Raw genomic sequence first — 23,817 nt, 5'->3', positions numbered from 1 at the left:
GACGCATTGTTCTCTATCACCATCAAAAACATTGACCTTTTAGCTTCATCAATCTGTGTCTAATATTCCTCCTCCTCCTCCTGCTCCTCCTCCTGAAACCTCACGTAATCACGCCGAACGGGCAATTTTTCTTAGGCCCACAAGGCTCAGTCATATAATTTTTGTAAACAATTTTTATACGTTCCAATGCTCATTAAAGCGTTGAAACTTGCACCTGAACCAATTTTTATTTTAACTGGGCTGCCTACAGGCCTAGGTACAAATTAAGCCACATTAACCAAAGCGATTAATGGGTTTCACCTGCCCTCTTGGTTGGGCATGGGCAATTTTTCTGATGTACATTAGTACTGTTGGTACACCAATTTTTGGGGGCCCTCGCCTACAGTGTAATCCAATTCATTTTTTGCCCACCTGCATTAAAGCTGACGTTACATCAGCGGTGTTGGGCACTGCAATGGGATATATTTATGTACAGCCGGTGGGTTCCAGGGAGCCACCCATGCTGTCGGTCCACACAGAGTTGTAACTGCATGTGTCCACTTCTAAAGAACCCCAGTCTGACTGGGGCATGCAGTGTGGGCCGAAGCCAACCTGCATTAAACATGACATTATTACCTCAGCTGTGATGGGCAATGCAATGGGATATATTTATGTACCGCCGGTGGGTTCCAGGGAGCCACCCATGCTGTGGGTGCACACGGAGTTGTAACTGCATGTGTCCACTTCTAAAGATCCCCAGTCTGACTGGGGCATGCAGTGTGGGCCGAAGCCCACCTGCATTTAATCGGACGTTACCTCAGCTGTGATGGGCACTGCAATGGGATACATTTATGTACAGCCGGTGGGTTCCAGGGAGCCACCCATGCTGTGGGTGCACACGGAATTCCCATTGCGGAGTTGTACCTGCCTGTGACTATTTATAAAAAACCGCGGTCTGACTGGGGCATGCAGACACCTTGACAGAATGAATAGTGTGTGGCACATAGGTTCCCCATTGCTATGCCCATGTGTGCAGCTCCTGATGGAGGTGGCACAGGATTATATTTCTCATTGCTTCTGTACAGCATTGTGGGCTATCGCCCCGCCCCTTTTAAAGAGGGTCGCTGCCTAGCCGTGCCAACCCTCTGCAGTGTGTGCCTGCGGTTCCTCCTCATGGCAGACGCACTTATAAATAGACATGAGGGTGGTGTGGCATGAGGGCAGCTGAAGGCTGCGCAGGGACACTTTGGTGTGCGCTGTGGACACTGGGTCGTGCGGGGGGGTTGGGCAGCATGTAACCCAGAAGAAGTGGCAGCGGAGTGTCATGCAGGCAGTGATTGTGCTTTGTTGGAGGTAGTGTGGTGCTTAGCTAAGGTATGCATTGCTAATGAGGGCCTTTCAGAAGTAAAAGTTGTTGGGGGGGGGGGGGGCACTCTTGCCGCTATTGTGGCCTAATAGTGGGACCTGGGAACTTGAGATGCAGCCCAACATGTAGCCCTTCGCCTGCCCTATCCGTTGCTGTGTCGTTCCCATCACTTTCCTGAATTGCCCAGATTTTCACAAATGAAAACCTTAGCGAGCATCGGCGATATACAAAAATGCTCGGGTCGACCATTGACTTCAATGGGGTTCGTTACTCGAAACGAACCCTCGAGCATCGCGAAAATTTCGTCCCGAATAACGAGCACCCGAGCATTTTGGTGCTCGCTCATCTCTAATAATTAACTTTAGTTTTAAATTCTCCCACTGTCCCATTTCATCCAGCCATTGTTCAGTTATCGGTTATCTTGTTACATAAAGTAACCTTGCTACCGCTATTTGCTCTTGTTCCTCTACTGGTAGATCACTCACATAACAGAGTACGCATACAAGTGGCGAAAGATCCAAATTAACCTTATATACGTTATTGATTAATGAGTGTACATCTACCCAATATCTGTTTAATTTTGGGCATCTCCACATCATGTGTATAAACTCAGCGCTTTAGATCTTACAACGTATACATCACGGGTTATTCCTTACTCCTATGTCATGCAAGAACACTGGAGTGCGATATACTCTGTGTAATAGATACAGTTGTGACCACCTATAGTTTAGGGGTCATACTCAGAATCTCTTCCCATTGGGAACCCTCGATGGGTCCGATGTCTGCTCCCCATTTATGTTTGACCGTCAGTGGGTTTCGGAGATTTAGTTTTCTTTGTAGGTATTCATACATCATTAGATATTTTCCCCGCGGTGGTGGAGGCTGTACCAATAATGTTAGCCACGACAAAATGAGAAACCTTTATCTCTCAAGTCATTGACTCTGTCTGATATGCGTGTCTGAGCTGCACTGGTGTAACTATAGGGGATGCGGTTGCACCTGGGCCCAGGAGCCTTAGGGGGCCCATATGGCCTCTCTTCTCCATATAGGGAGGCGAGTACTATGAATAAAGCACTATAGTTGGGGGCCCTGTTACAGGTTTTGCATTGGGGCCCAAGAGCTTCAAGTTACGCTTCTGCGTTAAGGGGTTAAGAGAACTTGGGGGCCCCAAGATAAACTGTTGCACCTGGGCCCATGAGCCTTTAGCTACGCCCCTGGTGAGCTGTATATATTTGTAAAATTACAAATGTTTTAAATTATACTCGTTTTGTAACTAACTGAATAATTTAATGTTTGTCTCTATCAGTATCTGGAAGACCCTTACTATGCCTCTTCCACCTGTCACGTTCTGTTAGTTTGTTAAGCTCTGGTAGCCAGGCCACATCCCATATTGGGGTATACTGTGTACATCCCTAGATCCCCTCTATGTCTCTAGTCTTGCACCATGTTTTATGTATGAGTGAGAGCGTGGGAAAGGTGCGGGCGTTCAGTTTAAAGCTATGTCTTACAAGGGCTTCTAGAAAATATATTCCATCTAAATAGTTTTTAAGGATTTGGAAACTAGCTTCATGTACTTCTTCTGTCTCCCACTCCCTAAGAAGTTGCATCTGTGCTAAAACTGTATGTCTTTTACTGTGAAATGCTGTGGTTTTGCATTGTAGTTTTTACCTGATCAACTTTTAAAGGTGAAGCCTATAGAAATCATGTGCTCTACCTGTAGAAGGCGATTGGCTGAAAACTGTGTTGCAAAACTGTGTCATGTTGCAGTAAAACACGTACAGATATTTTGCAGCATTTTTGATGCACCATTAACATGCATGCCATAAAAATAATGTAAAAACACCCAAAAAAGTCAGTCACATAGCTGTATTGCAAGTTACGCCTGAGAGTCTAAAGCATAACTGCCATTGACCAATGTGCTGTCTGGTCTGCATAGAAACTGTGAATTGCATGTCCAGTTCTCATCTATGAAAACGGACGAGAATAGGACATGCAATAACTTCTTAGACGCCTTAGACCACGTTCAAGTGTTGGCTGTGCAGCAGAGGAATCCACAATAAATCTTCCCATTAGGGCTTATTCAGACAACCGTATACTGGCCGTGTATTCACGCCGGCCGATATACAGCGTCCCTCTCTGCAGGGGAGGCGTCTGGAAGAGCAGTGCACTGAGCTCCTGCCCCCTCGCTGCCAAGTCTCCGTCCCCTCCCCTTTTTTTGCATATACAATAAGTGTACCCCACATATGTGTTGGCTCTGGCTCGTAATTCATAAAGCTTAATTTATATCTTCCATTTTATATCATGGAATTTTTCAGGAACGAAAAAAATAGACAGGCAATGATAGAAAAATAAAAAGCCAAAAAAAGGGATATTCAACTTCTAAATGGCCTCCAGTCCTGCTGCAGTAGTCATATGCCATTTGTTGACTTCTTCAGTGGTCACATGCGGTTCATGGCAGAATCACCACTGGAACCAGTGATTGGCTAAGAGAGCATGTGTACAATGAATGGTGTGCTACTGCTGCAGCAGCTATTTAAGGCCATTTCAAAGGCGATGACTGCTTTATTAACGTTCCATCATTCCCTGCCAATACAATATATTTAGAAAGACGTGGCAAACCCCTTCAACATGGATGATCTGTTGTACTGTGCCCCTATTTTGTTACTCATGGTCATTAGACTGTAGACACCTCCTCTCCTTTTGGCTGTATTGACACACACAAGTGCAATTTTTGGTCAGTGAAAAACTGTTTTCCATGTGATTTTAATTTGTTTTTTTTCTTCTTCCTATTTTCATGCAATTTTTCACACGTTTTCATCTGATATGCACTTCCTAGTGCTCCCCCCCCCCCATGTGGTCCCCGTAGTAACTTGCATGAAAAAGTCATTGCACTCCCATGAAAATCGCATGGCATGTGATTGCGATGTTTTTGTTTTTTTTAAACTCTCCTTTAGTTAATTAATGGGTGATTCTTGGAAGAGAAAAAAAATAATCGCAAATCAATAGAACATGCAACGTTTTTTTCCTACCCTGTAAAGCAAATGGCTCCTGTGAATTAACCCATTTCTCTGAATCGGACAGAACTCGCATGGGAAATTCACTACTGTATTTTGTTCGTTAACCGCTTCAGAATATTTTGGTGCTTATTGTGGGATTGCTTTATACCGGGCAGAAGCTGTAAGTGCACTGCTCATTTCACTCCAGGTTAACCTAAAATTTTAGTTTCTTTACATTTTGTCCCTCATCAGCTGCAGTATTCCCTAGTTTATATTAGTTTATAAGTAAACTATTTTTATTAGTTTATAAAATGGTAATAAGTAAATCCGAATGCACACGGCTGGGTTGGATTCCGCCTGTGGGATCCCGCAGTGGAATCTGACCCTGTCCCCGGCCGTAGACCCCATTCTTAGCTGTCTGGATGGTTCTTTTCTGTGATGTGGATGTGCCTGCACTGCAGATAATGCTGCACTGTCGCTCGGCGATGACACGGAATCCACGACCCTTCCGTAATGTCATTGCAGAAGGGCCGTGGATCGGACTGCTTCCATTGACTTCAATGAAAGCCGTCTGCACGGAATCCGTGCTGGAATAAGACATGCTGCGATTTTCCCTCCGTTCACGGAGGGAAAATAGCAGTTGATTTCCTCTCGGGGACATGGAAAAGCGATTTTTCCATAGCACATCTTTGGGCAGTATTTGCTTCGGAATCTGGAGGCAGACGCCTGCTCCAAATTCCGCAATGTAAATCCGGCTGTGTGCATTGGGTCTATAACAGACAGTCCAACTGTTCAAGAACAACAATTGTAAACAAAGCAGTAGATCAGCATTGCAAATTCCAACGGATTTGAGCGGGTTTCTGAACCGTGATCTATGGACTAATAGCACTCCAAATTATTGTATCCTATAGGAGGGTAATGAATGGAATTGCCCGTGCAAGTACGAAAAAAAAATCTGTGAACTCTACGGTCTGGAATGAAGTGCATTACTGCTTCTACAACGACCAAAACAAAATTTGACATAAAAAAGGGGGGAAAAATAGCAAAAAAAGGGAAAAATAAAATGGGCATAGAAAGTATTATTATGTATTTTCTTTTTGGTGTCCAACGTGCAGCATTACCACGGTAGCTCGGTGCAGGCTGATTTTTTTTTTTTTTTTTTTTTGATTTTTTTTATGAGAACGTCAGTACCTCTGAACAGCCACTAGATGTCGCTTGTGCGCGATCCATAATGCCCGTCTAGGAAGCAGGCGCAGAGCTGGCCTGTACCGTAAGGGTTACTGCAGAGGAGGAAGCGGCGGCCAGTAGATGGGGAGGAAGACGAGGGAAGCCCGGCGTGCACGATGTGCTGCATCTACAGTACACGGCGCATCCTTCTCGGAGGGGCTGGGATGTGTCTGTAGGAAGAGAGAGGGGGGCTGCATGTGTACATGTGCATGCGAAGGGGGAGTGTCCTCCTCTGCCGCCTCCACTTCCTCGTCTTGCCGCACGAGGCAGCACTGAGCCCGAGAGACAAAAATAGCCCGAAATTTGCGGAGAAATAGAAGGATTGTGCATGAGGGGAGGGAGAGCGGCATTAGGCTGGTTTCCAGGAGGAGCTCTTCTCTCTCTCCCCCCCTCTCTCTCCCTCTTTGTGTTATTTATAGACTCCCCTCTTTTCTACTCCTTCTCTTCTCCTCCGCCGCGCGGTGATGCGTCCCCGGCACTGCTGACACCTGGAGGAGCGGAGCCGGGAGGGGACAGACCCGGCACGGACTCAGCCCGGGACTATTTATAGCGTCGCAGGGATCTAGGCTCGAGCTCGCGGGGAGGCTGCGCCTTGCGCTACACCACCACCGGCCGCCGCCGCCGCCGCCGCATCGGGACGCGTCCGCCTCGGCACACGGTCACCGGCAGACATGGGCTGTCTGGGCAACAGCAAGACGGAGGATCAGCGCATCGACGAGAAGGCGCAGCGAGAGGCCAACAAGAAGATCGAGAAGCAGCTGCAGAAGGAGAGGTTGGCCTACAAAGCCACACACCGGCTGCTGCTGCTGGGTGAGCGAGGGCCTGGCACTGGGGGCACACAGGGTGGTGCCAGCCGGGCACACTGCTGCACCCACTCTTACCTGCTATAGATATATACATATATACCCTCCTGCAGTGAGGGAAAATGGAGAGTCCTTGGCCTGTGCAGATGATGACGGACTGATCATTCTTCACGGATTTAAATGTCCCTTTTCCCCTGTTTTTCGGCAGGTGCTGGCGAGTCAGGAAAAAGCACGATTGTCAAGCAGATGAGGATCCTCCATGTCAACGGATTCAATTCAGAGTAAGGACGCTGCGCCTGCTGTGTGATGTCCGGGATATGGCTTCTATATAGAATATATACATATACGGCTCATCCCATCAGCTCCCCCTTTTTATGAATTGCTGCTCTAACGCCGGGCATTGTGCCGGCCGGCCGCCTTGTGCCCTCCTGCCGTTCTATAGTGTGCCGTTGCTACTGCAGCGTTTGACAGGCCCTTGTGTAGCAACAACATGGCGACTCTCTACTTTCACATAGCAGCAAATCTCTAAATTGTGTGTGCAGGAGGGGGGCAGCGATGATGGGAGCATGTGGCGCCGGTGCAGATATGGGGGGATGTCGGATATGTAGGGGATATGCGTTAGGATGCTCTGGGCATTACATAGGATGGTTATGCCATCCGGGATGGCACATTCCTACACCGGTTATTACTGCTGCATTGCTAATTTTCATCCATGTTTTTTAATTTGTACCCATGATGACGAGGCACAATTCCTAGTCCTTATTGGCATTAGCGTACGCGTTAAGTATATAGTATATTATACCTGCTACCTTCCTTATTGTCCCACAAATGAAAGGAAAGCAGTTTTTGTTCTTAAAGGGGCAGCAAACATTGCCTGGCATCTAAAGGGTGGCTTCACGGAAAGCATTTTTTTGAAAAAATAGTCTTACTTTTTTTAGATACACTTTTTTTTAAGCTAAAGTGGATTAGAAAGAACGAGAACTAGGAAAGAACGGCTTCCACTTATACTTCCTGCTGAACCCGCTTCTGGCTTCGGCTTAAAAAAAGTGCATCAAAAACTACATTTTCCCCCCAAAATGCTGTGTGTGAAGCCATCTAAGGCAGCAGTAATCCTACCAATAGATTGGCATCGGGGGTTTTTGCCTCTTTCCAAACGTCAGTTGAGGGAAGTGTCTTCTAAGCGATATAGTCCTATTATGGGGAGAGTGGTGAATGTGCTATTGCTTTGTGCATAAATATCTTCACACTTGGGATCATTTGAAGACGTTTCGGCTATTTTTCACACAAGCTTAAGAAATAAATGGAAAATGCAACAATTTTTAAAGTTAGAAATCTAAGTTTTTCGGGTGCGCTCCCGTCCGGCATTCTTCTCACATTGTGAGACCTTGAAGTGCGAAGCTTATATGGCTGAGACACGGCCCCAGAAAAGTTTTAGAAGTGGAATCTTGCTTTAGTAAAGTAGTCCAGCTCAGACTGGCCGGATGTACAAGGAGGCCCGGCAGGCCTAGAATGTGCTGCTCTTCTGATATATTGCTGTCACTGAGTTTTGTGTTATTTACACACCTCTCTCTCCAATACAGAGAAAAGAAACAGAAAATTCAGGACATTCGGAAAAATGTTAAAGATGCCATTGTGGTAAGTCTGCACTGGGAGGGTTTTCGTCTTTGCATCTTGGTATATGTTAGTAAATAAGCTATGAAGGAGTAATGTCTTGGTGGGGTTACTTCATACACACAGTATATGTTCACTGTCTCTGAAACGGGTTATTTTATCTAGTTCCTTACTATAGCCAGTAATGCACCCCTCCCCTCCCCCCACTGTTAGTATTACTCAGTTGGCTCTGGTACTGGTACTTTTTCAAGAGCCCTGGAATCCACAGCATTGACCATAGGAAGTGTGTGTGGAGGTGACATATGGGGAATCGCTGTGACCCTCAGCACAGGAAGCACCTGTAACACATTTCTATGTTGTAAAGTACATGAACCATATTTTACTTAATTATTCTGTGTTTTGTGATCTTAAAGCCAAAATAAAGTCTATTTTTATGTATTTTATGACCCCACAGACAATAGTATCTGCAATGAGCACATTAATACCCCCAGTTCCACTGGCTAATCCGGAAAACCAGTTCCGAATCGATTACATCAAGAGTATAGCGCCACTGTCGGACTTTGATTACACAGAGGTAAGACACTGGTTAATCTTATGCATTTCGCTGGGTTTAAAGCAACTTGAACTGGATTTTTTTTTCTTAAGTGTATGTTGGTACTTTAGTGTAAGCGTACATTGGAGCCGGGCGCTACTATGGGTAACATACCCCTAAAATATTGGAGTCAGTAGTACATTCATGGCAGAAGCTCCATTTGTCATAAATGGGATACACTAAAGTTCTACAATTATTATATTGTAGATTACTGTCCGGTAGTTTGGCCAGACTCTATTTATGGCCCTGGTAGCCACTGGATTTGCTTAGCCTTTTTATTCCTTAGTTGTAGTTTTAGTTTTTTTTGTAATCTTGTTTCATTTATTGATTTATGTAAAACATGGAAAGTATGTATCCAGCAGAGAGGCACCAGTACAGAACCTATACGCATGCAGGGTACTTCTCGTACTAGAATGGTTTACAGCTGTCACTATCCTGGTGTACATAGCGTTAGAATTGTTTAGTATGGCTTGTATCCATAGCCGGTGTTGGTTACGCCATTGAAAGTTACTGCTCTCTAGGTAACGTTATACCGTTTCTCATGATGTGTACCGTGCATGGATGCCTGTGATAAAGCACTATTTGACTATGCAAACGAGAATTGCCTATACACAAGGAACAAGCTTATCTATATATTACAGTAACTGTTTTGTTTTAAAGAGACAGAGGACTTCTGTGCACCATTATTTCTGCTGGACAAACCCCAGGAGCCCAAATAATTACAATCCACCTAGAACCTACAACTTCTGGCAACTGTTTTGGGTTCTTGTGTATTGAAATCTATGAAAGTCTCAATGCTGGGCCTTTGCACCCTCTGATTGGCAGCTGGAGCGGACCAACCGGCTCCTAAACTCTGCTATAGTATGTCGATCCCTGTTTGAAGACTATGCTGTATTTGACAACGTGACCATTACAAGCCTTGAAGAAGGCTATACAACTAATCATTTCTGATTGCATAGGCGACTAGGTAAACCGTTATTGGTTGTGTCAACATTCGTTGTAATCCTGAGATTGACAGCCAGATTAAAGATTATAATCAATAGCAAATAGAACTTGTTTGCACCGAAATCCTACTGCTAGGTCGTGCAAGAAATCCTGAAAATGTGTGTTTACCTGGTATTGGCTTAAGTGTATACTAACTAGAGAATTTATGACCAAAGTATTATGGATTTTGGACCCCGGTTTATATTCCCTGGTTTGATTATGATATGATAGAGATGTGTTGAAGCCTGAGGAAGTTCTAGGTTCCAAAAAGAGGTGCTTAATCTATTCGGATTGTATCATTGTGTTGGTATTTTTAATTTTGGGGGTTTATTACACATTGGATACCTGGAAAAAGAATGGAGTTTAGATTGTAGAAACGCGAAGGTAAATAATTGTGAGTTTGACAATCCAAATAATGTTGATGGTTAGAAAGTTTGTATGCCTTGTTATATTCCACAGGTAGACTTCTGCAGAGCAGTTTAATGTATGTGGAGTATTGTTTGTAATGTATGTGGAGTATTGTTTACTAGGGTTGTAATGTATGTGGAGTATTGTTTACTAGGGTTGTAATGTATGTGGAGTATTGTTTACTAGGACTGTAATGTATGTGGAGTATTGTTTACTAGGGCTGTAATGTATGTGGAGTATTGTTTACTAGGGCTGTAATGTATGTGTAGTATTGTTTACTATGGCTGGCTGTAATGTATGTGGAGCAGCGTTTACTAGGGCGGTAATGTATGTGGAGTATTGTTTACTAGGGCGGTAATGTATGTGGAGCATTGTTTACTAGGGCTGTAATGTATGTGGAGTATTGTTTACTGGGGCTGTAATGTATGTGGAGTATTATTTACTGGGGCTGTAATGTATGTGGAGTATTGTTTACTGGGGCTGTAATGTATGTGGAGCAGTGTTTACTAGGGCTGTAATGTATGTGGAGTACTGTTTACTAGGGCTGTAATGTATGGTGGAGTACTGTTTACTAGGGCTGTAATGTATGTGGAGTATTGTTTACTAGGGCTGTAATGTATGTGGAGTATTGTTTACTAGGGCTGGCTGTAATGTATGTGGAGTATTGTTTACTAGGGCTGGCTGTAATGTATGTGGAGTATTGTTTACTGGGGCTGTAATGTATGTGGAGTATTGTTTACTAGGGCTGTAATGTATGTGGAGTATTGTTTACTAGGGCTGTAATGTATGTGGAGTATTGTTTACTAGGGCTGGCTGTAATGTATGTGGAGTAGTGTTTACTAGGGCTGGCTGTAATGTATGTGGAGTAGTGTTTACTAGGGCTGTAATGTATGTGGAGTAGTGTTTACTAGGGCTGTAATGTATGTGGAGTATTGTTTACTAGGGCTGTAATGTATGTGGAGTATTGTTTACTAGGGCTGGCTGTAATGTATGTGGAGTAGTGTTTACTAGGGCTGGCTGTAATGTATGTGGAGTAGTGTTTACTAGGGCTGTAATGTATGTGGAGTATTGTTTACTAGGGCTGTAATGTATGTGGAGTATTGTTTACTAGGGCTGGCTGTAATGTATGTGGAGTAGTGTTTACTAGGGCTGGCTGTAATGTATGTGGAGTAGTGTTTACTAGGGCTGTAATGTATGTGGAGTAGTGTTTACTAGGGCTGTAATGTATGTGGAGTAGTGTTTACTAGGGCTGGCTGTAATGTATGTGGGGTATTGTTTACTAGGGCTGTAATGTATGTGGGGTATTGTTTACTAGGGCTGTAATGTATGTGGAGTATTGTTTACTAGGGCTGTAATGTATGTGGAGTATTGTTTACTAGGGCTGTAATGTATGTGGAGTATTGTTTACTAGGGCTGGCTGTAATGTATGTGGAGTATTGTTTACTAGGGCTGGCTGTAATGTATGTGGAGTAGTGTTTACTAGGGCTGTAATGTATGTGGAGTATTGTTTACTAGGGCTGTAATGTATGTGGAGTATTGCTTACTAGGGCTGGCTGTAATGTATGTGGAGTATTGTTTACTAGGGCTGGCTGTAATGTATGTGGAGTAGTGTTTACTAGGGCTGTAATGTATGTGGAGTATTGTTTACTAGGGCTGTAATGTATGTGGAGTAGTGTTTACTTAGGGCTGTAATGTATGTGGAGTATTGTTTACTAGGGCTGTAATGTATGTGGAGTATTGTTTACTAGGGCTGTAATGTATGTGGAGTATTGTTTACTAGGGCTGTAATGTATGTGGAGTAGTGTTTACTAGGGCGGTAATGTATGTGGAGCATTGTTTACTAGGGCTGTAATGTATGTGGAGTATTGTTTACTGGGGCTGTAATGTATGTGGAGTATTGTTTACTGGGGCTGTAATGTATGTGGAGTATTGTTTACTAGGGCTGTAATGTATGTGGAGTATTGTTTACTAGGGCTGGCTGTAATGTATGTGGAGTATTGTTTACTAGGGCTGGCTGTAATGTATGTGGAGTATTGTTTACTAGGGCTGGCTGTAATGTATGTGGAGTATTGTTTACTAGGGCTGGCTGTAATGTATGTGGAGTAGTGTTTACTAGGGCTGTAATGTATGTGGAGTAGTGTTTACTTAGGGCTGTAATGTATGTGGAGTATTGTTTACTAGGGCTGTAATGTATGTGGAGTATTGTTTACTAGGGCTGTAATGTATGTGGAGTATTGTTTACTAGGGCTGTAATGTATGTGGAGTATTGTTTACTAGGGCTGGCTGTAATGTATGTGGGGTATTGTTTACTAGGGCTGTAATGTATGTGGAGTATTGTTTACTAGGGCTGTAATGTATGTGGAGTATTGTTTACTAGGGCTGTAATGTATGTGGAGTATTGTTTACTGGGGCTGTAATGTATGTGGAGTATTGTTTACTGGGGCTGTAATGTATGTGGAGTATTGTTTACTAGGGCTGTAATGTATGCGGAGTATTGTTTACTGGGGCTGTAATGTATGTGGAGTATTGTTTACTAGGGCTGTAATGTATGTGGAGTATTGTTTACTAGGGCTGTAATGTATGCGGAGTATTGTTTACTAGGGCTGTAATGTATGTGGAGTATTGTTTACTAGGGCTGGCTGTAATGTATGTGGGGTATTGTTTACTAGGGCTGTAATGTATGTGGGGTATTGTTTACTAGGGCTGTAATATATGTGGAGTATTGTTTACTAGGGCTGTAATGTATGTGGAGTATTGTTTACTAGGGCTGTAATGTATGTGGAGTATTGTTTACTAGGGCTGGCTGTAATGTATGTGGAGTAGTGTTTACTAGGGCTGGCTGTAATGTATGTGGAGTAGTGTTTACTAGGGCTGTAATGTATGTGGAGTAGTGTTTACTAGGGCTGTAATGTATGTGGAGTAGTGTTTACTAGGGCTGGCTGTAATGTATGTGGGGTATTGTTTACTAGGGCTGTAATGTATGTGGAGTATTGTTTACTAGGGCTGTAATGTATGTGGAGTATTGTTTACTAGGGCTGTAATGTATGTGGAGTATTGTTTACTAGGGCTGGCTGTAATGTATGTGGAGTATTGTTTACTAGGGCTGGCTGTAATGTATGTGGAGTAGTGTTTACTAGGGCTGGCTGTAATGTATGTGGAGTAGTGTTTACTAGGGCTGGCTGTAATGTATGTGGAGTAGTGTTTACTAGGGCTGTAATGTATGTGGAGTAGTGTTTACTAGGGCTGTAATGTATATGGAGCATTGTTTACTAGGGCTGTAATGTATGTGGAGCATTGTTTACTAGGGCTGTAATGTATGTGGAGTATTATTTACTGGGGCTGTAATGTATGTGGAGTATTGTTTACTAGGGCTGTAATGTATGTGGAGTAGTGTTTACTAGGGCTGTAATGTATGTGGAGCAGTGTTTACTAGGGCTGTAATGTATGTGGAGCATTGTTTACTAGGGCTGTAATGTATGTGGAGCATTGTTTACTAGGGCTGTAATGTATGTGGAGTATTGTTTACTAGGGCTGTAATGTATGTGGAGTATTGTTTACTAGGGCTGTAATGTATGTGGAGTATTGTTTACTAGGGCTGTAATGTATGTGGAGTAGTGTTTACTAGGGCTGGCTGTAATGTATGTGGAGTAGTGTTTACTAGGGCTGGCTGTAATGTATGTGGAGTAGTGTTTACTAGGGCTGTAATGTATGTGGAGTAGTGTTTACTAGGGCTGTAATGTATGTGGAGTAGTGTTTACTAGGGCTGTAATGTATGTGGAGTATTGTTTACTAGGGCTGGCTGTAATGTATGTGGAGTATTGTTTACTGGGGCTGTAATGTATGTGGAGTAGTGTTTACTAGGGCTGTAATGTATGTGGAGTAGTGTTTACTAGGGCTGTAATGTATGTGGAGCATTGTTTACTAGGGCTGTAATGTATGTGGAGCATTGTTTACTAGGGCTGTAATGTATGTGGAGCATTGTTTACTAGGGCTGTAATGTATGTGGAGCATTGTTTACTAGGGCTGGCTGTAATGTATGTGGAGTATTGTTTACTATGGCGGGCTGTAGAGTTGATACTTTTATTTCAAAATTATAACAGATTGACCATTTTTTTTAAACAGCAAATAACTGTGTCAAAGTAGCGCAGTGTCTGATGATCTGTTCATTGTACAATATAATAGTCCTGCTTATCTCATGCTTGTTGACTTAGAATTACCGATCCTTCCCTGACGTCGAATACTAAAGCTCCAAATGCGCGTCACAATCGTATCATGGAAAGATGGTGACTTCAAAACTGATCCAGGACATCTTAATAGAATTTAATTATTGTTCTGCGTTTACTACTCCCAATCCTTATCCTGGGGTCATTTATTTATTTATTTTTTTCGTGTAAAGCTGCTCATAAGCATGAGATAAGGGTCGGCCTAAATGGCCAATTTTGGCCAGCCTTTGTGTGAATATTTCACACAGATATGATGGTAACTTGGGTTTGCCAAAAAATGTGATTTTGTTTTCTAGGTTCGAAAATTTTCAGCCATGATTGGCTGAAACAGTATCTGGTATGATCACTTGCCACTTTTGTAAGAACACTCTGGGGCACAGTTACTAATACTGTCTTAGGCCCAATGTCCACGGAAGGAAAGTCCGCAGCGAGATTCCGCCCCGGAACTTCCGCCGTTGCACGCCGATGTAGGATTGCCTGCATGCAATCCTATGCAGACAGCCACGATTTTTATTGCGGGAAATTTTTGCGGTATCAATATCACAGCATGTTTTATTTCTGTGCGAGGCTCACACAGAAACGTCACCGCTGACATGCCGGCCCTGCTCTGCGCATGTGCGGCACATCACAGGGAGAGAAGACGCCAGACGGGTAAGCGAGAAGGCACTGCAGGAGCACTGGGTCGCATCCCGCTGTGAGAATCTCTGTCGGAATCCGACCCGGCAGTGTGCATGGGGCCTAAAAGTTAGACACTACAGGCAAAGCTGAGTTTTGACTGAATGATTAGCGTTCCAACGAGCGGAACTGAATATTCATTCAGTTTAAACGCAGCCAAAGACTAACTAGGATTGTGAGGTTTTCGTTCATTTTTCAGTTTCAGCCAGCGTCGGCTCGAGCTATTTAAACGCTGATCTTTAGTGTTTCACATAGAAATGTGAAACACTGAATGTTGAGAATCGTGCAGTCTAAACACGCCGCCTAAGCGTGACATCACCAGCGTGACATCACCAGCGTGACATCACCAGCGTGACATCACCAGCGTGACATCACCTGCGTGACATCACCAGCGTGACATCACCAGCCTGTTCACTTGGGCAAACGAGAATTGTGAGATTCTCAGCCCGTGTAAAAGGGCCATTAGAGACAGTCTTAAAATGCTCCAGATTAATCACAGCTGGATGGTAAATCTGGTGAAACTTAAGGCTGGCCTAAATTTATGCCACCTATTAGTTGGCTCAGTTTATGCCAAAAATTGTGGCACGATTTAGGCCACACCCCTTTTGCGGACAAGAGGGAGAAAGTGTCCAATAGAGTTTTAAAAAGTTTGTGGCAGAGAACACTTATTTTGAATAGTAAATCTGCTGTTGTGTATTTACTTTTTAGGTTTTTTGGGGGGAAAGAAACAACAGTTTCCCTGAGCGGCCAGTTTAGTCCGTCATGTTGCTGGTGGGACTTCTTGTACACACGATTAAATCGATGACTGTTCATCCGCTTTTTGACCAATGCTTATGTTGAATGTGTCGCCCAACTTAAACTGGTCTGTGGCCAACTTTGCTGTTTCATGATGTGTTTATTCAGCTGGTTTGTGTTGTGTTGTTGCTACATTTTGAGTGCCTGTTTTTAATTTAACTAGACTAATCTGTATTTTATTCTTTGTGTTTAAAATGGAGGTAAATTATATATATTTCTTACCTTTAAAAAAAAAAAGTATCGTGTGGCCGCTGTGCTGCGTGCAAAAACTTACACTGTTGTATTAATTTTTGAAGATCAAGTTTGACTCTGTAGCACATGGTTGATGAGAAGAATCCGTTTATCGATATGTTGCATTTTACATGTACGAAGAAAGCCCCAAGCCATTGTGGTCTTGTGATGTACATAGAAGCAGGTCCGATGCCTTGTGGGTTTCTTAGCACTGTTTCCTATAGAAGTAGATTGCTGCATCACATTGACTATGGGGCCCTGCTTTGTGATCTTATGTTGACCAAGTTCTCATTGACATTAGTTCAAGTTAACAGGAATTGACTTGGTTCATTTTAATCCTGATTCATTGATCTGTTTTATGCCCTTTGTGCAGTAGCGGTAACAGATTAAGGGCACATTGCGCTGGTAGCTGTGCAGAGCGATGGTGGTCCGTTACGTAATCGCCTGTCTTCATGTACTTTTAGGTTTTGTCTAGTTGTAGGGACAGCGGTGTGAGTCCAGAAGCTGCATATTGTTCTGCTCTGGGAGCTTCCTGATTCTTGTTTGTACATTTTGTGTGCGCAGTGTAATAGGTCAATGAACTAAAATGATGTGGAAAGTGGAAGTGCAGCATCTGAGGAAGATGAGCACCGAGCTTCCCCATCAATGATTGATACCGCTCTTGTAAATGTATTTTGGGGCAGAGTACAAAACTATAAAGTTGGGGAGAAAAACGAGGGACTGGAAAACGTCCAAGTCTTGTTTTCAGTAAATGTAACTCTCTAATAACAATGTCTTTCACTGTCAATTGTCCTGACCCGTGGTTTATTAACACTTCACATTAGTCCAGCTGTAATCTTTTTTTTTTTTTAATACTATACAGTGATCAAATATCGTCCCTTTTTTTTTTTCCACTAAAATGTTTGTTATGTGTCTGCTTTTTCCAGTTACTATACTTTTGGGTCATTTAAGAACACATAGGACACGATTTTTGAAGTACAGTGGGATATGTTGACTCTCTCTAAACTATGATTATTTATAATTAACTTTTTCCTACACTGCAACTTCTCCAATCCTTTTTTTTTTAAATTTAGTTTACAAAGCCCTTTTTATTTTCCAAAAAAGTAGGTTTTTAGGTTTGTTCGTGTGTTTTAGAATAAGCAGATGTCCCTCACAGAAATGAAGCTGCTGAAGGTGAACCTGCAAGAATGTAGTGGATTGAAATGTTAGTTTGCCAGAAGCTTGGTGTTTCCAAATGAAAGAGATGTTATCCGGAAAATAGGAGCGTTCTATTGCAGAGGCGTAGACCTAATTGTAATGCAAACCTGATTTCGGCGCACTTTCCACATTTGAACATGAAGGCACTGATGTATCAAGCTGCCTGTTCTGATCCAACCATTGAATGCTATTGTATCACGGTTATCATTTTCTTTCTACTTCTCCAGTTTCCTCATTAACATGTCTGAAGTAAACAGCCAGAAAGTCTTGCATCATTGTTCACTTCCTAAGGTCAGGGAAATCTTAACGTTGCAATAGGTTTGTCGTGTTTTAGTTGCAGTCATGAAGCCTGATATCACATGTGGAAGGAGCTGAAGACCACTGCTGGCCACAGACATATCATTCTGAAATGAGCCGGACAAGCTCAGTATTGTTACATTGTAACAATGTCTCATAAACCAAACCATAAATCCTAATAAGTGTTACCTGAGCATCCAATATTGCAGGATAGTGTCAGATTGCAACTTTTACGAAACAAGTAACTATCAGTGGGAAAAAAAAACTTTTATGCTCCATCAAATCTGTATTTTTTTTTTATTTTTTTTTTTCCCCCTGGAGAAAAGTTTAAGTCTATTTCTAATATTTCCCACATTTTATACTGTAACAAAGCATTGCTTTGTATATAGTAACTGTAGGCTGCCGGTATTATAGACTTGATCATGTTCACTTGACAATTGGCTTCAGTGTTACCATGTAAATATGTTCTAAGCTCGGCTACACTATACTTGGGGTCAGAGGGAGTATTTTTGTAATTAAACATTTTTGTACATAATATTAGAAAAATCAGCTTTTTTTGGGGTGTTTAAAATGAGTGAAACCACGCGATAAGAATGTGTGTGTAATATTTCTTGTGAACGCAGAAGCCTCCAGGTATTCTCACTTGTACTTGCAGACTCGGTAATCGTCTCCTTGATGATCCGTTTATCAGACTGCTGTACGACAACTACATCATAAACAAAGTTGTTAGTAAACTCGGTTTGGTTAAAGGCATTATTAATGTCAGTTTCCAGACGGGATGAAAACAGTCAGCGCTGTGTTGTGATGGTTGCATACATGTAACCAATAACACGCTATGAACACCGTCCCTTGTGCTTTAATTAGCAGATAAAGAAATAAAAAGGAGTGAAAAACATTGCATGTCTAATTAGCAGTTGACTGGTAAACGATGTCCCCTATGTCTTTTTACTTAAATTAGCAGGTATTTTCTTGCAGTGTTTCATCACTTTTTCGAATCTTGTGCAAATATTACAAAGTGCAGATTAGGCAAACAATTGGACGTTTTTTTTGCTGCTTAGACACAAAAAGTAAGCTTTTGTTAGTTAAAAATCTGAAGTTGTGAAAAAATTAAACAAACACATTTTTTTTCTTCATCTGCTGTATTTTTTGTGTCCCACGTTGTAAAATGGCACAAGATTTGGTTTTACCGTATCTTTTGAAGTAAAACTATATATAATTTCTGCTCGAACTGTTTACATCTAAAAAGAATTGGATTTTTTTTTTTCATTAAGTTTGGCTCAGGTTTACGTTTTTAAACTTAGAGTTCCTGGAATAGAGATTAACTAAAGTCTATAAATCAAAGAGCTAAATAATAAAATACAATTTAAGCTTTCCGTAATACAGTAATTATGTGTATAAATGTTCTGCTGGTTTATTAGGTTATTCAGTGGTTATTTTACGTCTTAAATGTTGCAGAAATAGTTGTTTTTGAATAGATTCTCTTGCAACAGTTTTTCAGAAGTTGTAACTACAATGTGATATTTAAGCTATTTCTTGCCAATATATCGACTGTCTTAATTGTTTAATATACTAGAGCAAAAAAAAAATAAATAAATTTATATATATAATATATAATATAATATAATATAATATTTATTTTATTTTATTTTTTTTCTATGGTACATTCTGGTTTCATCAAGTTTAAAAACCATGGATAGCTCCAGCATACACTACTGGGCCAGTCTTACTATAGTATGGAAGGTAGATAATGTATGAAGATTGTAAGGGCACCTCTGAAGATGAATGATGGAAAGAACAGAACAATTACTGAATATTGGAAATATAGACTACTATTCCAGATTAAAGGGGTATTAAACCAAATATAGCCCAGTTTATAAAAGAGAAGCTTGTAAATGAAGTGGTTAAAATTGTTCCCATCACATGTTAGAAGGAGTTTCTCTGCACCCTGAAATCTTAATGGGGTTTAAATTTAAGTGCACTGGACATGGTTTAATTATATTTTAATTACGACGATCTATAAAATGGTGATATAATGTTACATAACAAGAAACCCCTAATTATACAAGTTCGGGTTTAATAACCTTAAAGTAATATATACCCATACGTAAACACTTCTCAGGTTTACAACCTGTATTTTCAGCAGAATTGCTGTGCTGGTGTGTATCCTATGAATAGCAGGATGATCATCATTCTAATCATTGCTTTAGTCTTCCCATTCCAGAAAGCTAACTTGGCACATATTAAGGGACACTAAAGGCCCATTTACACGCAACTATTATCGCTCAAAATTTGTTCAAACGATGGCAAATGAGCGATTATCGTTGCATGTAACGTGGACATCGTTCACTTTTCATCTGAACGATGATTTTAAGGTGAGCTTAAAATCAATCATTCACCTGGAGAGAGATAACCGGGACCACACACTGTGTTCTCAGCGGGAGTCGGAGATTACATTGTATTCTGCCGACAGCTCATGCAAGAACAATGGAGCTGTGTGCACATTGTTTGAAAGATTGTCTTTGCGTGTAAACGGGCCTTTAGTCTTTCTCAACCACTGTTCACTTAACCATATTGCTATGGAGTTGGTAACACTCTATTGCTTCTATAAGCTGATATTACTTGCCATTGTAGGTGGCTGCAGGGCACGAAGCAAGAAATCGCTCATTTGTCGGAGTCACTTGGCTTTTAGCAGAACTAAAAGCCAAGCGACTATTAGGCTGTGTTAATCGTTGAGCGACTCCTGGGTACTGTGAATGAAGCCGGGTGGTCTAAATGAGCCTCAGCTGCTACGTCTTCCTTCACTTGAACGCCTCGCTCCTGTGTAAAACACAGGTGTGATAGTCGTCTGGTAGTCCATGGGACGGCTGTTGGGTGCTTATGCGCTAGACAGTCATCCCGTGTAAAGCTACACTTACACTTCTTAAATCTGACATGAGGTGGCTCAGCGCTCGTTAATGAGTGTTCTTATCTGTGGCAGAGCATGACTCAGGTAATTAATATAAAACATATCACAGATGCATTCTTCGTAAAGAATACCCACCTCTGAACCAGTTCTCTGTACATTGCTGTCTGTAAACAAAACTTTATTAACAAATGACAAATAATAAACATTGTTAAAAAAAAAAATCAAGCGCCTAGAAGTAGTCATCGAAAACGAATGAAATGATCTGAGTGATTTGTAATGTTATAATTAAGTGATTACAATATCAGAGCAAAAGGGTAATTTATTGCACAAAACTGAACACTTGAAGGGAGGCTCTAGTACCCTGTTGTACTGCCTCTAGCTTGGATACAAGATGTGATACGGGCAGGCATGGAGGCTCTAGTACCCTGTTCCGCCTCTAGCTTGGATACAAGATGTGATACGGATGGGCATGCAAGCTCTAGTACCCTGTTGTACCGCCTCTAGCTTAGATACAAGATGTGATATGGGTGGGCATGGAGGCTCTAGTACCCTGTTGTACCGCCTCTAGTTTGGATTCAAAAGGTGATACGGATGGGCATGCAGGCTCTAGTACCCTGTTGAGCTGCTTCTAGCTTGGATACAAGATGTGATACGAATGGGCATGGAGGCTTTAGTATCCTGTTGTACCTCCTCTAGCTTGGATACGAGATGTGATATGGATGTGCATGCAGGCTCTAGTACCCTGTTGTACCGCCTTTAGCTTGGATACAAGTTGTGATACGGGTGGGCATGGAGGCTCTAGTACTCTGTACCGCCTCTAGCTTGGATGCAAGATGTGATACTGGTAGGCATAGAGGATCTAGTACCCTGTTGTACCGCCTCTAGCTTGGATACGAGATGTGATACTAGCGGGCATGGAGGCTCTAGTACCCTGTTGGGCTGCCTCCAGCTTGGATACAGGATGTGACATGGACGGGCTTGGAGGCTCTAGTACCCTGTTGTACCGCCTCTAGCTTGGATACAAGATGTGATGCAAATGGGCATGGAGGCTCTAGTACCCTGTTGTACCGCCTCTAGCTTGGATACAAGATGTGATACGGGTGGGCATGGAGGCTCTAGTACTCTGTACCGCCTCTAGCTTGGATGCAAGATGTGATACTGGTAGGCATAGAGGATCTAGTACCCTATTGTACCGCCTCTAGCTTGGATACAAGATGTGATGCAAATGGGCATGGAGGCTCTAGTACCCTGTTGGGCTGCTCCCTGCTTGGATACAAGATGTGATACTGGCCGGCATGGAGGCACACAGGTTCTGTATGGTATCCTGCAGCATATCGGTCTATATTTGCTGTAACTGAACCTCTAGATCGTGAAAGCACGTAGGCTTTCATAGTTGACGTCCCAGATGGTACCATACATCTATTTGCAATAAATCTGGCGATCAGGCAGGCCAAGAAGTGTGGCAATGTTTTTGAGGCTTTACTGTGACACCTTTGCCATGTACGCTGAGCATTCTCCTGCTAGAAAATGCTTCTTGGAAGCCCTGCCATGAGAGGCAACCGACTGGGGTGACCGACTGATATACAATGGCTGCCTCGTTTTTATAGGCTAAGTGTGGAACCGCTTTTAGGGTCTCGGGTGGCAAGACCATTCATCTAATAAGGCCGCAGTCATTTGTAGATCTGCCTGAAATGGAACTACATGCAGAGTTTTGCAACAAAATGACAACTCCTTCTAGGGGCTTATTTTTTACAAAGAGTGTAGCTGAGTAGATCTGGCTGCAACGCACAACCAGATATTTATAGTTCAGGAATCAGGCTTGTTTTACGGAAGGCCACTATGATATACAGGGTGCGGCTTTGAAAGTGATAAAGTGAAGTTGCAATGTATAGGCAAAAATTTGACTTGTGGATCTTCTTTTCCTCTAAACCGTTCTCATCTGTGACCAGACTTATTAGTTATTTTCATTTTGACATAAGCTAAATCTAATACCTAAAATAACTTTAAGAGTTATCTAACTTGTGAATTTACACTTGAGGTTTTTCAATTTCTTTTTACAAGTTGTATGTCATTGACTCTGGTCTTCAGTGCCTACTTGACTTTTTTCAGTTGCCTTTTCTGAAATATCTTTCATGTGTATATCTGAGGAATAACACTATAAGGGCTCTTTCACACGAGCATATATCGGTCACAGTTTTCATGGCCGGCCAATATACACTACGATCTGATGAGTAAAAACTTGTGAATGGGCACACAAATCTAAAGTTCGTTGGCCCAGTTTAGACGGCATGGGTCTGGCGCATATACACCGAGGCCGCCATGTCGTTGCCCCGTCCCTCCCCCTAGCCTCCTCACCTCCTCTCTCCTCCTGTCGGGCTGTTTGCAATGGGAGTGCGTGAGATGGGGTGGAGCTAAGCTCCTGACCCCTCCCTACAGCCAGCAATGGGAGGAGGCAGGACAGGGCGGTGCTTGTCCCCAATCCCTGCCCCGCCCCCTCCCATTGCAAACAGCCGGAGGGGAGAACGTTGAGGGAGTTTAGCAGTCACGCTGCTAAACTCCCTTCCTTCTCTGGCCGCTGTCATTGGCTCCCATAGTAGTCAATGTAGCGGGCCACGTATTCCGGATCGAAAGATAGTTCCAGGACTATCTTTTCAGCCCGTCGCTATATTGGCCAGCTGAGCGCTTTTACATTGAGGGAATTTGGCCATGTGATCTGATGCATTGAGGTCCAATACATCAGATCATAGAGCAAAACGGCGGCCGATATATGTTCGTGTGAAAGAGCCCTAACTATGTGATTTCAGTAGCTCAAGGACAGCAGATTACTTATTAGCTGCACCAGCACATCTGTGAGTCTCTGGTTCTGTCTTCCTTCTGCAATTCCCTTCTTCCCCCTCTCCATAGACTACTATGGGCAGCATGAGACAACACCCAACTCCACTTCCTTTAATCTGTCTTGGTATCTCTATTGGCACAAACCGGCTTCATTGACGGGCAGTAGGCCACAAATTTAGAGGAAAGGGAGATTCATAGTTATCAGCATTTTAAAGTGATTTTATTTATTTTTTTTGGCAGCACAAAAATGTGATTTCGGGTAAATGAAGTGACTTTTTTTTTTTTGCTGGTTATCTCAATGGCTATGAGATGAGCACAAGTTGTTTGACAGGTCGCTGACCATTTAAGATGTGAAGATAGTAAGATGGGGAGGCAGATAGTTTTCTGTTCTTGACACTGAAAAAAGATTGTCATTTTAGCCTGGGAAGGCTTCTAACCCTGGCGTGGCAGGGACTGCGCAGTGAGCCTAAGCATGATGGTGGGGTAGATGCCACTATAATGTAGGTAGAAATCTTACCTTTTGGATAAAACAAGCTATGTGGAGGGCCATTTGCAACACATTTTAAAAATATCTTGCAGACCCGTATACAAAGGGGTTTACATGCCGATCTCTGATCAGTCAGCCTGACCTTACAGGGCAGCGGCACAATACACAGGTGTAAGGTAAGATGCCTCAGTGGTATTGTAGGTATT

The 23,817-nt window shown here is 42.6% G+C and overlaps 1 protein-coding gene across 2 annotated transcripts in view; it reads left to right on the top strand.

The window, feature by feature from the left end:
- The window catches only part of GNAL (G protein subunit alpha L), a 238,693-nt gene that overhangs the window by 96,354 nt on the left and 118,522 nt on the right, over positions 1–23,817 (top strand). The window contains exons 1-4 of one of the 2 annotated variants that reach the window (XM_066579530.1): positions 5,687–6,378; positions 6,580–6,652; positions 7,952–8,006; positions 8,437–8,556. In XM_066579530.1, coding sequence (XP_066435627.1) covers positions 6,240–6,378; positions 6,580–6,652; positions 7,952–8,006; positions 8,437–8,556 — 387 coding nt within the window. In that variant the 5' untranslated portion in view covers positions 5,687–6,239. Of the gene's footprint in view, positions 1–5,686; positions 6,379–6,579; positions 6,653–7,951; positions 8,007–8,436; positions 8,557–23,817 lie in introns of those variants that run through there. The other variant, XM_066579529.1, reaches the window with a different exon arrangement.

This window comes from Eleutherodactylus coqui, chromosome 9 (genome assembly GCF_035609145.1).
Source record: "Eleutherodactylus coqui strain aEleCoq1 chromosome 9, aEleCoq1.hap1, whole genome shotgun sequence".
In the NCBI taxonomy this organism is placed as follows: domain Eukaryota; kingdom Metazoa; phylum Chordata; class Amphibia; order Anura; family Eleutherodactylidae; genus Eleutherodactylus; species Eleutherodactylus coqui.
Note: the sequence above shows the minus strand (reverse complement) of the source record. Positions and strands in the feature narration are given on the sequence as shown.